Source organism: Aptenodytes forsteri, unplaced genomic scaffold (assembly GCF_000699145.1).
Source record: "Aptenodytes forsteri isolate BGI_AS27 unplaced genomic scaffold, ASM69914v1 Scaffold92, whole genome shotgun sequence".
Taxonomy (NCBI): Eukaryota; Metazoa; Chordata; class Aves; order Sphenisciformes; family Spheniscidae; genus Aptenodytes; species Aptenodytes forsteri.
Genome location: NW_008794581.1, coordinates 4721611 through 4737311, shown reverse-complemented (window position 1 = coordinate 4737311; position 15701 = coordinate 4721611). Strand labels below are relative to the sequence as shown.

The following is a 15701-nucleotide window of genomic DNA, read 5'->3' as shown; positions in this document are numbered from 1 at the left end:
CCCGCGCAGCACGGCTTCCCGGGCCGGGGGGACAGCCGGAGCGGGAGGCTGGGCGGCACGGCCCTGCGGTGGCCGCCACCCCGCCGCCGTGGCCGCGGGTGGGTTTCTGGTCTCATTCGGGCAAACCGAACGGTCTTTTACAGATACTGCCCGTTGGTCGCAGCTCCCCTGGGAGTGAATGGATGTAAGTTGTTAGGTGATGAGATGTAACAAGGTCCTACCTGGATGCACAGGAAGTCGGCACGGTATCTCCACCTGCTTATTCAAGGAGCAGTTACCCATCTGCACCAGGGAGAGATGGCTCGTGGCTAGAACTGGGGGTAGCAAAGAGGTGGAACCTTTTCATCGGTTTTTATATATGGAAAAAATATAATGCCCATTAGCACTGGAGAAACAGATGCTATACAGATACAAGTTACATTTTGCAGAGTTTTTAGCAGTTTCTAGGTTGTTGGTTCAAAACAGTTTACGCTGATGAACTGTACTTCAGTTATTAATTAGGACCTATTTTATAATCTCATGCAGGAGCTCTGGGGGCCCCAGACTATACATTCTAACACATGCCTGTTTTTTAATAGATCGGTCATGTTACCAGTGGATTGGTAACAAACAATCCCGCTGATTTTATACAATGCAAAGAGCACTTTTGCAGGCTGCTGTGATTTAAGTTATGAACTGCAGCTCTGTTAGCTAATATTTTTCATGCTGGTTATCTGCTCTGGCAGTAATAGAATTTCAGCCTGAAGGGAAGATCGGCATCCCCTTCAACATGCATGCTCAAAAAGAAGTCTGAAATCTTAAGTTACCTTGATATGGAGTTGGGTTTGCTTGACTTCGGACAGAGACTGATAATCTCATAAATCTTTTGCAGAGCAATTGCTCAGATGTCACATGCTGAAACCTTTCAACCAAAGAGATGCCATTCTTCAGTAAGAATGTCTTTCAGTTTTCTGATTGGAGAACAGCAATAATTAGGAAGCTGTTTAAAATGCCTAGTTCTACATGCTACATGCATGTGTTGGAAATGTTTATGTGGTATTTGCCATTTATTTACACATGCTTATTGAGATGCTGAAGTCATGTTTAGTATGTATTGGCTTTGGAGAGCATTTCATTAAAAGCAAATTTTGCTAGTAAAGGATGACAGATTGGTCACTATTGCATTTGACATTTTGACAGGTGCTGAATTCACTGACATTGTTAAATAGTTGTGGAAACAAAATGGTGGTACAACATTAAAATACAATCTAAAGAAAGGAAAGTCCAGATATTAAAAAAAAAAATGTACTTGACACATATCAGAGAACAGCTTCTTGGGTTTTTTATATGATTGTCAGTACAAATGGAATTATTGTTAAACATAATTGAATAAAAGTCAGCAGAAATCACAGCCTTAGTATAAAAAGAGGCAGAAGAGAGCTATAAAAAACCCTACAAATTCCACTTTTTCAAGGCTGGTGAGATGGTCAAACAGTGTCTATTTTTAAGCATATCTCATCCAAAATTATAATCACAAGCATCTGGATTTTTCCAAGATGTGAAAATGCAGTCTGGCAGATAAGGTTTGATTTTTCACTTGTAGTTTCTGCATGTTTTTTTTCTTTCTTCTACTTACACTATTCCCAGCATACCCAAATATCATTCCTATTAAAGATTCCAGTAAAACAATATTATATTGTGGATTATTCTTCTTAAGAGTTCTTTCGTTTTCCAACATTCAGCTAGTATGGTTGGTCCTTGTTCAAATGTGGTTTAGACTGGCTGAACTAATTGCTTGGTTTATGTCTTTTAGCCATCTGATTTCCTATTACATGAAAGAAATGTAGTTGCTTCTTTGCACACAACAAATTTATGGAACAGTGTTACAGAGCTACCATCTCTGAATTGTAGAGAAAGAGAAAGAGTGATCAAGTGTATGTCTTTTGATCATGACAAAAACAACTCAGAGGAGAGTATAAGCATTTCTTTTGATCATGACAAAAACAACTCAGAGAGTATAAGCATTTTTTTTTCTATTTCCATCAAGCAATAATTAAAAAGAAAACTAAAAAGTTAAAATATTTTAGCAGGATGAGAAAAAGAGCCTGTGCAGTCGCACTGTCTTTATTTATGAATTCTTTGTTTCAATCTCAAGCTTATGCCATTTCTCTGTAGACAAGAAGGGCCAACAATTACCAGAAAGGCAGCATAAACAGTCCTTCCAGAGAAGGAGTTACCTACTGTAAAAGTTTGCTCTTGTCACGTGCTGGATATAACAGATCTGGATCAGAGTTTGTGACTACCTTTCGTTTTTCTAGCCATGTTTTCAAAGAACACATCTAAGTGTTAGTAGTGTTTATGGCCATGGAGAGGGCTTTGGTTTAGAAGTCAAAAGCAGTAAACTCTCTTTTCGGTGAAACATAGAAGTCTGTATGGTTTCTGCACGTTCTTTTAAGAATTGGTCTGAATTAGTTGAAAGGTCTGTGTATCTCTCAGTAGTTTCCCCTAAGGCTTTCGTGGTACTTTCAAAAGTGAAGACTCAATGGGAAATTCTTCGTGATTCATACACTGCTTCACTCACTTCAAGTTTCACTCCTTATCTGATTGTAGCATGCAAATTTTCCACATACCTGCACTTTGCCAAAATAAAAACGTGGGAATGTAGTTTGGATAACCTGTTCTTAGTGTTTATCAGAGCATATGGGCATTAATGGTGACAGTCTGTAGAAAATGCTAGATCTCTAGACACCCTCTCTTTCACTTGCCAGGGCATCAGATCATTTCAAAGGTGACTGAGGCCACAGAGGTGATGGAAAACTAGGAAGTGGGAAATAATCTGTAAATAATCTGCTTTGCCAAAGAAATAAATGAGAACATTTTCTTCTTAGCTTTTCATATCCTGTTGTCACTGGCAATGGTTATGCCCAGACCAAACAGGTTTGTAACAGACACATCCAAGCACAATGGAGAAGGTCAATAGCAAGCAAAAAGGCTGCTTCCAGATGTTTAAGAGGTCATTGTAAAATTATGATGAAAAAAGCCAAATCAAAGCTATTAGACACAGGAGTTAGCATGGCAATTCATCTCCAATCACTCCGCAAAATTATTAGATATGTCAGACTTGGTTGAAATTAGAAGCACTGGAGTAGAAGAGCCTGCCAAGCCACTGAGCCCACAGAGCAAGTTATATACACCTTTTTGTTAACTGATCAAGCTGCATTTGGAGTTAGTAGTCCTCTTTCTGTCATTACCCTTTTTTGGAAGTGTACTGTGGAAGCTCGTTCCCTTGTTGATTAGATACTTTCTATTCTCTAGCTCACAGGCACTCAGGGCTAGTTTATACTCACTTCTTAATGTCCAGTGTCTGCTCCAATATACATCAGTCTAAATAGTTCTCATTCCCTATGTTCACTCCAGATTACTATCTAGAGAAACAAGCTCATGTTTTGCTTACTCTTTTTTTTTCAGATTTCTCTCATAAGGTAAGGCCTTCATTCTTCCGGTCTTCCTAATAACCTTCTTCTGTACTTTCCAGTTTGAACTCCGCTTTCATAAACGCTCTTGACCAGAATTGTTACTAATGGCATCTCACCAGTGCCTTAGACCGTGGCATTAGTATTTCACTTTGTCTCTTGGCCTGATGCAGCTGCTCTGGCAATTGAGAAGCTGCATAGTCTTTGCTAGTCTCATGATCCTGAGTGCTGCCCTAAATAGGTCAAATGGCAGAGAGCTGTAGCCATCTCGTCATCGTTCTCTTTCCTACCCCCCAGTAAATCCAAATTTATTTCTACTGGAGTACTGGCCTGACACAGCTTGTATTTTTTCTTTTCAGAGCTGCACTATTTTGGTGGCTTCTTGACATCCTCTGTTAGACTAACCCACTTCAGGTGGTTTAGTCTCTGGTTTTGCCACTGTTTGGAGAAGGGGATTTTGCCGTACTACCTCGAGTGGGAATTGGAAATATGTTTCTTAAGCTACCCTTTTCATGTAGAAGATAAACTTAGGTTAAAGAAAGACAAATGAGGAATAATGCCCTAGCTCACCACAAGTAGATTCACCAGAATCCATGTGCTAGAGCCTTGCCAGAACCGTTCATTACTGCACCTTGCATTCTGCTGTCCTGGGCAGTGGCCAGCCCTGTGGCCACGTTCATGCTACTTCTGCCAATATGAAGGAAGTAGAGCTTCTTTAAAATGTTTTAGACTCTCACCTCTCTGCATCTTCCTGATATTCCTCAACTTGGCATTTCAGTATGCCACTTATAACAAAACTTTGCGTTTCTAACTACACCTTTCAAACTGGGTTATGATATGCTTACACATATTCATGAATCTAACCTCATAATACCTTGAAGCAGATAAGCTTCTCCTGATGCTGCCAAGTACATTGGTTCACAAGCTGTGCTCTGCAGATGGCTGGCAATCCGTAAATTCCAAATAGGTTGCTGGTGCATTGTCCACTGAACTCTGTTAAGTCTTATTAATTGGTCAATTAAAAATCAGATGATAAGGATTTGTGAGAATTGGCTGTGGTCTGCATCTGTGGATACTGATGTATTCGTTGAGAGCACACCAAAAGTAAGAGAGGTTAAGCAGCTTGCCCAAGATAGAGCAAAAAGGAAAACAAAAGTCATAGGATACCTCTGAAAGAGTTAGGAATAAAATCCAATCTCTAGATTATTGGTCTGGTATTTTACCTAGAAAATAATTGGTTTCTTCATGGCTGGGTTATTTTGTCATGGTGTTCTTATATATAAGGATCTTGGTAACATTTTGACTACTCTGATGATGACATTTGATCTGCATATTAAATGCACTCACTTGGGGTGCATTCTGCATACAGTCCGGTGAGTTAAAAACATTGAATTTTGCCATTGTATTCCATTTTTTCAATATCGATTGATTATGTTTGACTAATTATATTTTACAAAAAGCGAAAAGATCACCTCACAAAAAGCAGCGTGTGCAGGGAACTCTGTCTTTTCACTAAAATAATGACTAAAGTCAGTTTCTTTTTAGAAAGCAATGGAAATGTATATATTTCTACAATGTGTATAGAAAAGGAATGTTGCTCTTTGAAACAACTGTAAATTAGCTGATCAGTGTCTATCCTTACTGCAGATAGAAACAAGGCGTTTTCCCTGGGCTTACTATCCATCTTTTCCTTTAAGACATACCTGTTATTATAGTTTTTAAAAGAAGACAATCTATTTGTGAAAGGCAAAAAGGAATGAACCTCAGTATTTTTAATCCCTTTTGCATTCCATTTTCCAGGGGCAATTCATCCTGCATTAGGCATCCAGAGTTGGGTGCATATTTAAGTGCAAACTGAAGTGATACGCAGGCCAGGGAGGTCATGGCATGCTGCTCTGCTTAAGTAAGAAAGCTGTTCAAATTAATTCTGTCAAAGAATTAGGTCCTCTAAGGCCATAAAGAGTAACATAGCCAAGTGTTTGTTATTATCATGAAGGTAGCAGGTAAACACATGCTTTTTCAGACATGAAAACCTCATGATTGAGCATGTTCTTAACCCTGCCCTGTTTTAACCTGTTCTTTTGGGATCAAGGAAACAGCTGAACATGAGACTTGAAAAGTACCTGGGTCTGATATAGAAAACTCTGCTTAATGATTAAACTTGCCTATGCCCATAAATAATCCATATTTAAGGAGTTTAAAGATGTGCTGTAAGCAGGGAAGCATACAAAGCCATCCTTTTTCGTCCTTGGACCATATTCAAGCTGGGGACATACCTTCTCCCAGTTTTGATAAGGAGCAGGCATGTCAGACCTCCAGACTATAGGTCTTCTGATCGTTGTCTTGAGCTTAGATTTCCCAGTAGTCTCTCAAGTCTGTCCTGAGTCCTCTAGGAGGTGGCGTGAGACTGCCTTTGGTGCTAACATCCTGATGGGATCCCTGTAGGGATCTGAATAGGGACTTATTCTACAAAAAAGCAAGTATGCAATATGCTAATGAAAATAGCCTTATGCATTCTGTCCTCAATTTTACTAAATAAGGACAAAATTTTACTGAAGAGAAAACTCCATGTGTTTTGCTGAAAGTGATCCTTGTTTAATATATTCATTTAATCATTTGAAAAGAGAACTTTGTCAAAATAAAGGTAAGCATTTTGCTTTCTTGGAAACAGAATATCATAACATTAGCAAGGTTGGCATGTTTATTTGGTTCTCGTCCATGTATGTGGTATTTAATTACAGGTCTGAGCAGGGCATTCCTGGTGATTATTTCCAGCATTGTTTCCAAAGGAGGAACATAACATCAGCACTAGCTTCCTCAAATTTCTTTGCCAAATGCCTCCATAGTAGGGACAAGTCCTATTAGGAGTGAACTGACATATTAATACATCGGGAAGTGGGCTACAGTGCATCCCATACTTACTTGAAGTCAGCAGCTTGCATTTAAGAAAGAGAAGCATGGCAGGCATATTCACAAAGTTCAAGAGGACCAAGCATCTAGGTTTCCCTTACAGCCAGCAGAAAAATAGAGACTCCTCTAGAGTATCATTTAGAGCAGGATCCTGACGTAGGTGATGTGAATTGTACTCTGAAGAATCTGCCTCTGTGTTTACTACAGAATGAGTGAGTTTGGGAAGTAATGGCAAAGTCTTAGCACCCGTACCAAGTTTGATATTTCTTCAGACTAGCGCAGGCACTAGTACTTTTCTAAAACTCATTTGGGTTTTGGACACGAGAAAGGATCACTACTGGTAGTCTAGGGAGGCTGGCTCTCTAGGCTAAAGTTAGTCTCTCCAAACTGTTTGAATTATTATCAGTACCTCACTAACCACCTCATGATTCCCCAGGTGGGAGGTGGAGAAATTAGTCCTTTCCCATGCCTTTCCTATGCCTTCTGCATCCTGTAATAGGCAGACATACTTCTACCCCTGAAATAAAAGCTGGCTGCAATTCTGTGTTCAACTTGCCCACAATTCTGCCTGTGATACTGCAAGTAATGGATCCGTAAGTTCAAGGCACAGTGAAGGTGTTGGTTTTTATTTTTTTATTATTTTTTAAGAACTTTTAAGGGAAATATTGCGTGGGTAATGCACATAAACACATTAATTTAGTGGAGCACTGAAATTTCTTTGTGGGGAAAGTCTGTGTTTAAAACCATCCACAGGAAACATGTTCTTACTCAGGAAGGCTACATAATGTACAAGATTTAGCAAGACTATTATTAGAATCCAGGTCTCCTGATTCCTCTGCTCACTGAATCATACTGTTTCTGAAGTGTTAGGCATTAAAGTACATGGCGATGAATTGTAAGGCACATAGGACTGAGGGCAGCAAATGAAATGAAATCTAAAATCCCCTTTTTGTAAACCTTAAGCGAGTTGAAAAAGCTACATGGAAGGCTTCCTAGGAGATAAAAGCATGAAATAAAATTATTCTTTTTCTTGCTAGAAGTGGTAACTACTAGTTTCAACTGCTGCATTACAGAGAGGACCCAGAAGGGCAGTGGAACAGGCTGCTGGGGAAAGTGTACAGGTGGCATCCCCAGCCACTGCACAGTCTTTTGTCTGCTGGACTTTGTTGACTTGTTGCACACTGTATGCAACATCAGCATACTCTTTACTACTTTGTAGCCAGTTGTGATTGGACTGGTATAAACAGCATTTGATTTTCTTTTTCTCATGTTTTAAGCAAAATATCCCCAAATAGTTTTACCATAAGTGAGAGCAGTGAAGGTGGACAGGATTTGTTTCTGTCTTTTGCTATAGAAATCAGAAAGATGAAAGATAGTGATGTGTATACTTGGTAATATTTAGGTTTTTGTTCTAAAACTTCTTTGTTGCATACCTGTGAAGGAAGTGAATAAATATTAAGACCAAACACTCAGGGTGCAAGCACGTAGGTAACCCAGACTGCATTTGATCAAGAACTTTAGTCACTGCCAAATAAAAGGATAATTCTGAAATCAAACACTCCCTACTGCATTATTTATGAAATATAAATCTTACACTGAATTTTCTCTGAAAAGCTTACTACTTCCATTGTCTCCTTCAGGACTTTTTGTCCCCACTTCTATATGCCTCTTCAGTAGCCCAAAGAAGCTGGCATACTGTTATTTGTACGATGAGACAGCAGAATTAGCTCAGAAAATTTATGCAGTAACTGAAAAACTGCGAAGGTGGGTTAGTGTACAGCCCTCACTCCGGTTACAGCTGTCCTCTCTGATCGCCCAAATGCACTCTGAGATGTCTAACTTAGAAAGCTTTGACATGAGCTGCTTTTCCATAAACCTTTATGTTAGAGTATGATGTCTGTCTTTCTGTATGAAATCAGCGTGCAAAAGTGTTGCCCTTAGTATTGCCAAGCTCCAAGAATTTAAAATCCTGCCAGGCTCCCAAAATACTTGAGATTTTTTCTTAAAAAGCATACGAGGTGAAACACTACCTAGTTCTAAGTTCTTTATTTTTGCCATCTGTTTTTTGAGCATCCTAGGTAGAATTTTGGTCAGGTTTTCAAGTTAACTTCTGCAACTCTCCTGAAAGCCAAAAGTGTACTTTTTACAAATGGAACCCATGATCTTTGAAGTCCCTAGAGCAAAATAAGTTTGCTATTTAGCAGTATTCAGTAATCTGTGCCTATTCAGGTGTTTTATATGGATTAGAAACTGTATTTTAAGGACTCAAATTTGAAAACATTGACAACTGCCAAATATGATGATGTTGCATTAACATTACAAATTCCAAATCTATAGAATAGACTAGAACTAGAAAAAATCAAGACTTTATTTCAGAGGTATATACGCAGCTCACTATTTAACGGTACGATAACTGAAAGCTGGTAAAGGCAAAATGCTTTGAATAAGGTTATAGGCATTACAAAAGACAGCAGCATATTTACAGTAAAATAAATGGTTCGAGAATTTTATCAGATGTAAAACACATTAAGCTTTTGCTTGGAAATACACCTCCTATGTCATAACACAGCATTGATCTCTTATTTCATTCTTGTACAAGTGGAGTATCTTTGTCTATAGTTTCACCATCTATATCACATTTTCTGATGGTAGATCTTTTTAATGATATACTCAAGAACTGTCCTGGATTTTTAGAATTATTATTTTTTTTGGTACTAGTCACCAGTGATATTTACATCCTCTTTGCAACCGGAACTATTACCATGGACACAAGAATCATAAAAAAGAATTAAACCTCTGTGAACTTCTTCTTCAGTTCATTCATATCTGGTATCAAAAGCTCAAATAAAATCTAAATGTTTCCAGTTTTATATAATACAAGAGACAATAAACTATTTCTTTTTATTTTGAATTACAGAAAGCATCTGCTCAAGATTCCAGATATGGCCAGAAAGATACATCTGACCAGAACTTTGATTACATGTTCAAACTGCTCATTATCGGCAACAGCAGTGTTGGGAAAACCTCCTTTTTGTTCCGATATGCTGATGATTCCTTTACGTCTGCATTTGTAAGCACAGTTGGGATTGATTTCAAAGTAAAAACGGTTTTCAAAAATGAAAAAAGAATTAAGCTACAGATTTGGGTAAGCCAAAAATAATAATTCTATGAACTAAGCAAGCTGTAGCAGTTTAATAGATAGCATTTAAGCTACTGTAGATTTGCAATGAATGTCATAACCTTTATATATATATATATATACATATGGCATAGTAATGAAAAAGCAGTTAATTATTTCCTGCCTCATTTTTCTGTCTTGAATAATAGAGTGTAGACAGTATTTTTAAGATATTGAAGTACAGCAGAGTATATATTCTGAATTAAATTCCATTAAGAAACAACACAGGTTGACACATATTGATCTGTGCAGTGAGGTATAAACAACAGTGCAATATATAGGCTATTGAAAGTGATACATATTATTTAAAAGTACCTTGAAATAACAGTTAGGATCTGGTTTCTTCCCACAAAAATTATAAATTCAGGTAGGAGCTATGATAGTGGATGCATAACAGAAGGCATAATTTTTTGCTCTGTTAGTTATATTTGTCATCCTGATCACCTGAAATATGTTCCTTCTTCTCCTGAGGAAGAAAACGTGGAAAGAGAGAGTGTGACAGCCATGTTGCCAAAATGTACAAAAACCCTTGTCCCCTGCCTACACCTTAGAGATGGTAGAAAGATGCCAAATGTAGGAAAGTGTGATGCCAGGGAATAGGTGTTCCTTTCTGCAAACTTTCCTCAGAAAGAAAGGATAGCCAAAACTTACTTATGCGGGAACCGCTGATGCTCACATCTTCTAATTCATGGGTGATAGAGTGATACTCACTTAAAGGAGAGGGGGGGGTAGCAGAACATTTAACAATGTGGGACCTGGAGTTAAAGCTTCAGGTCTTTGACATCTTCCTTGGGTGCTTGAAGATTTTGAGCAATGTTTCCTTTGTGAGACAGCCTTATTAACCAAGATTTTCTTTTTTTGTGCATGAATACAAGTAATTTAAGAATTTATTTAATGATGGGCAGCCATTAAATCTCAGGAAACCTCAGATCAATACGACCAGTTCATCTAACATGTTTTGAACAGCAGATAAATTGACTATCTTTTTAATATGGCACAAAGGTGAATTTCCCAGAGTTGCCTAGGCTATATCTCCTTCATTTCTTTTTAGGTAAGCTTCAGCCCTTGATCTCTCAAATCATTTGTTGTTCTATGCCCTCTAGGAACTGGAACACAGACTCTTTGCCTCTCAACTTCTCTACCTTTTTAAGCTTAGATTCTTGCTACTATCATAACAGTGCTACATACTAGGTAACTGTATGTCATGTGCATGCTTTCACTGCAATAACTTGCTAGTTTCGTTGTAGTACTTTAATGTTGGAGATCACATGGTAATTCACATTGACATTATCTTATTTTTTTATAATGGAGCACTAAAATTGTGTTCACATTATAGTCTTTACACAGTTCTTTTAATCACCAAGTACCCTCTACAATCGATTTTATTGTTCATGTCTCTCCTAGCAAAAGCAGCAACGTTAGTTTATGATGTTGTATTACTGTGATTCGTTTGACACCAGTACATTTCTCATAATGCCTTTCCACAGCAGACTACAAATATGTGCTTGGCTCAAAGCAGTCCATTGATCTAAATGTGTTCAGGGCTATCCATGGCATAGAGAGGATGTAGCAGCTATATTCTTGCCAGCTGGAATAAACTTCCCGTTCTAGCAAAACAGACATGTTGTTGTTCTTTGCATGGCAGTAACATGCAGAGTCCAAACGGACTCTGACAGTCCTTGCCTGAAAAAACTTGCAATTGAAATGAGTGAAACAAACACAAGGGCTCCATGTCCCATAGGGAACAGAGGCTCAGAGCATGGAAGACACCTTTCTAAAGTCACCTACCACGACGTAGAGTTAGGGACAGGACTTCAGATCTTACTTTCATGCTAAAGCTTTTTACCCCAGCCAGCACTGCATCTTGGTTTGGGTTTTTTTTCCAATTAAAATTTTACTGCCAGTTCTTAAAAGGCCTTGTCATTGCCAAATTAACTCAAATTGCAACAGCTCACAATTGCTATTTGCACTTTTTAGATGGAGTATTCTGCATTGAAGCATTGTGTTGCAGTTGTGCTTGCTAGTAAATTGGTTGACTGTTGCACCTCTGGGACCTTAAATAAAATCAGTTAAGTATCTCAGAAAGCTATTCTAGTGCACAAAATCTGAAATAGAGCACTGTTACCCCATCTCATAAGCTATATCAACAGCCGTGTATTGTTCTCAATATGCAGTACCTGTATATGTAACATCTGTCTATATTATATTATACTTTTTTACTTTTCTTTGATTATGCAAGTGTCTTTCTAAAATGAATAGCACTCCTGCAATATCCATTTCCATTTCATACTGCATTTCTGAAAGACCATTTATATTAGATAAAATATAAAATGGAATGAATCATAGTGAGTGTGATTTGATGTTAATTCTGAGTAGAAACATGCATGAAGTTATAACACTTCCTTCAAAATCACTGGCAAAGTATTTGGTGACATCATGTGATAAATGATATTCAGCATATATGAACTAAAACATTGTGAAAAATCTCACAGGTTTGAATAGTCAGAAGAAACTGGAAGTGCAACTTTAAAATGCGTTCTGAATGACAAGGTCAGAACTGGATTACTTTGCCATGTACTGCAGTGAAGAAATACATGGAATGCCGCTGCTCTGCTGTCCTTGCCTGGCAGTAAGATGCAGAAATGTGTAAATAGTAATGCTGCTAAAAGTCACTAAAATTCCCTAGCTAGAGACACAGTTAATACAACATGTGTCCTTTTACAATTTTGTACATATTCTTCTTGGGTAGACATTTAAACTTCATGTTTAATAGCCCTTTTGGCATGATACTTTGTGTTCAACTTGAAGCATGTTGGAGCTTGAAACACTGATTTCCTCAGAATAAGATTCTCATATGTTTACCAGTGAAGGGCGCAAGTTTATTTGACAGTCTGCATGGGCACTCGAGGAAGCAGAATCATTATTTCTTAATAAAATTCACTGTGTGATTATCACAGATGAACTAGCAAATGTTAACAGGTTGAAGTAGCTGCTGTCTTACATACTGGTCTTTTGTTTGTTTGAGGTTTTTTCTTGCTTGGAGGCAATGGTGTCTTATTCTTGGATTCAAAGAACCTGAATTGAATTGTCTTCTTTCGTTGTTCAAGTCAGGGAGGATGGGGCTCTCTCTAGTACTTACCATTGTATCTTTTTCATATGGTCAGAAAGAGCCTGCTAGGAGCACTGTAATGTTTGCTTTTTTTCCTTCTGAGCCAAACACCTTCTTTCCACAGTATTTCTTACTGGAATTGAGACAGGTTCAGAGTTCAAGTGCTATATTCATTAGTGATAGCACATTACCTTGTCATAGGACCACCAGCTGGCCCTGAAATTTTGTTTCACAGCAAGTTATAAATGTGACAACCCTGGTATAGACATTACGAAGACAGCACATTAACAGGGTTTTTACCTTTTAAAGGAGAGAAATGCATAAAAAAGGCGTTTTACCTAAAAAGGTATTGATTTCTCAACAGAAACTATAAGAAATTTTGGAAAAGAATTGTGTCTGTATGCAGCACATACGTGCATAAGCTAAAAGTCCATCAGAGGGCTTTAGGATGTTTTACAGTGTCAAATAATAAACCACAACACATTTTTCCTCCATTTGGTTTGAGCTAGTAATATTAAAGGACTGGAAGGCTATAAGATTCTTTCAGTTTCAAAATTCTAGATTTCAAATTATGTTGAATTAAAAAAAACAGCTTGTCAATACTAATTCTGACAAAAATACACGCTAAAGAAAATGATTAAAAACTCAAAGAGGTGCAAATCAGAAAACAAAATTAAGTTTAGCCTTATAAATCTACCACTGTATTCACTACATAAATCACTACATTCAGTATACCCTGTAGCTGTGATGCCATAAAGGTTTGCACTACTTTTGTAAACTGTAAATGGTTTAATAGAAATAACAGACTGCAAGAGCTTATGGAGAAAATATAGGCTAATTTGGACAGTAGAATTTGTTAGCTAACATTTGTCAAAATAAATTATTAGAATAGGGGAAAAAAAGAAAAAATAAAGTGCAGATATTGATTCCTAGAAAACAGAATAAGATTTACAAAAACAGGTCAACATATTTGTTTAATTGACAGTATATCCATACCACATCTTTAGTTCATGTTTAAAATTTACTTGATCAGAACTCTGAGTGATTTCTGATTTCAGTACAAATTTTATTTGAGGAATAAAGCATCAAGTTTTCCCTCTCTGATCTGTTTATTACACAAAAATGTTCTAACTGCATTCATACAGCAATATTTGCATAGTTTCTATGTGATTGCAGCACTTTAGTGCAAACATCAAATAAGAACACTGCACTGCCTTTTGCTGCTTAGATGCCTTTTACCTGGGACTAGCCATAGACTTCATGGACTAGGTACAATGATCACACACAAATAAAAGTTATCCTCCTAGAGAAGACAGTGTAAGAGCTGTTTGTGTCAGCATATCCTTCCTAGAACTGTGTGTGACAGTTTCATTTGATACCCAAAATGTTGCTGTCTTCACTTCAACTGTTTTCTATAAATTGTCATAGGGCTTAGGGACTAAGTGAGGACTAGGTTTTATAAGCTGAATGAGGAAATCCAATGTCATCATTCAATAATTAAAACCATAGTAGCTGTTAAAAAAAAAAATCAATAAATGTTAGGCACCTGATTTTTTGCTCTACAAGCTCCCTAACAGTTCTTTAGCAGTAAAAAGGGGTTCAGTTAAAATGAGGATAATTCTGTGTGTGTGTGTGTTTGTGTTAGAGGGGTCTGTGGGAGTACCAGTATGAATGAAAATTGCCTTGATATTGGAGACTTTAAGGGATATCCTACAGTATTGGTTTGGTTTAAGCTGCCCTCCAACAGGTGAATGTTATCCCAGTTGGGGCTGGATATTGTTAGCCTAAAATATTCCCTTTCTTCTCCTTTGCTTTTTTTCTACACAATACATATCTTTGAAGGGCCATGAATAATATCTACTGCTGTATTATTTCATGAAGTGCTTCTTATATCTTCATTGAGAGCTCTTCCACTTATGTGCAAGTCATATGTGGTATACTTTATTTCTCAGAAATGCTGGCATTCATTAATCATTATTTTTCCATAATTGTTTTTTTCCCCCTATTTTTTGTAGCACCTGGTGTTTTCAACAACAAATACTAAAGATTTGCACAGCCAAGGGAAAGCCCATTATAGTATAGACAGTAATATTGTGTTCAGATCTCAGCCAGAGAACCAGCAGTAGTTTTTAATCTTTGTATAGTTTGAGGATCTTAGTTACTTCCAGAAGTTGTATATTTTCCTTAATTCAGGGATTCTTAGTGCTCTCTTTACCTTGCCCTGTTTATTCTGTATTCTGTTTCTTGTACTGGTTCTTCTGTTTTTATTAAAGTTGTGCCCATGGATCCAATTCAGCTCAGGTTTCCATTGTTTTAGGTAAGTAGCCAAGAAAAAAAAGGAATAGTTCACTTGTAGCCAGTCAATTGGGAATGAACAGGTGCGAAGGGGAGATGGCTAATGTAGATATTTGTCGGCAAAAAGAAAACTGCTTACCTAAAAAGCAGACAAGACAGCTTGCCTTTTCTCTAAATTTTAGTTAGATGCTAGTAGTTTATATACTCTATGTAATGTATACATAATGTAATGTAATGTAATGTATAACTCTCCACCCGAGAGTGCTGAGGGAGCTGGCGGAGGTGCTCGCCAAGCCACTCTCCATCATTTATCAGCAGTCCTGGTTAATGGGGGAGGTCCCGGATGACTGGAGGCTTGCCAATGTGACGCCCATCCACAAGAAGGGCCGGAAGGAAGATCCGGGGAACTACAGGCCTGTCAGCCTGACCTCGGTACCAGGGAAGATTATGGAGCGGTTCATCTTGAGGGCGCTCACAAGGCATGAGCGGGACAACCAGGGGATCAGGCCCAGCCAGCACGGGTTCATGAGAGGCAGGTCCTGCTTGACCCACCTGATCTCCTTCTATGACCAGGTGACCCGCCTAGTGGATGAGGGAAAGGCTGTGGATGTGGTCTACCTGGACTTCAGCAAGGCCTTTGACACCGTCTCCCACAGCATTCTCCTAGAGAAGCTGGCGGCTCACGGCTTAGACAGGTGGACTCTGCGCTGGGTCAAAAACTGGCTGGACGGCCGGGCCCAGAGAGTTGTGGTGAATG

The 15701-nt window shown here is 38.2% G+C and overlaps 1 protein-coding gene across 1 annotated transcript in view; it reads left to right on the top strand.

The window, feature by feature from the left end:
- Positions 1-15701, top strand: part of RAB3C (RAB3C, member RAS oncogene family) — a 147326-nt gene that overhangs the window by 1623 nt on the left and 130002 nt on the right. Inside the window, exon 2 of the mRNA XM_009272552.1 lies at positions 9280-9507. Coding sequence (XP_009270827.1) covers positions 9280-9507 — 228 coding nt within the window. The remainder of the gene's footprint in view (positions 1-9279; positions 9508-15701) is intronic.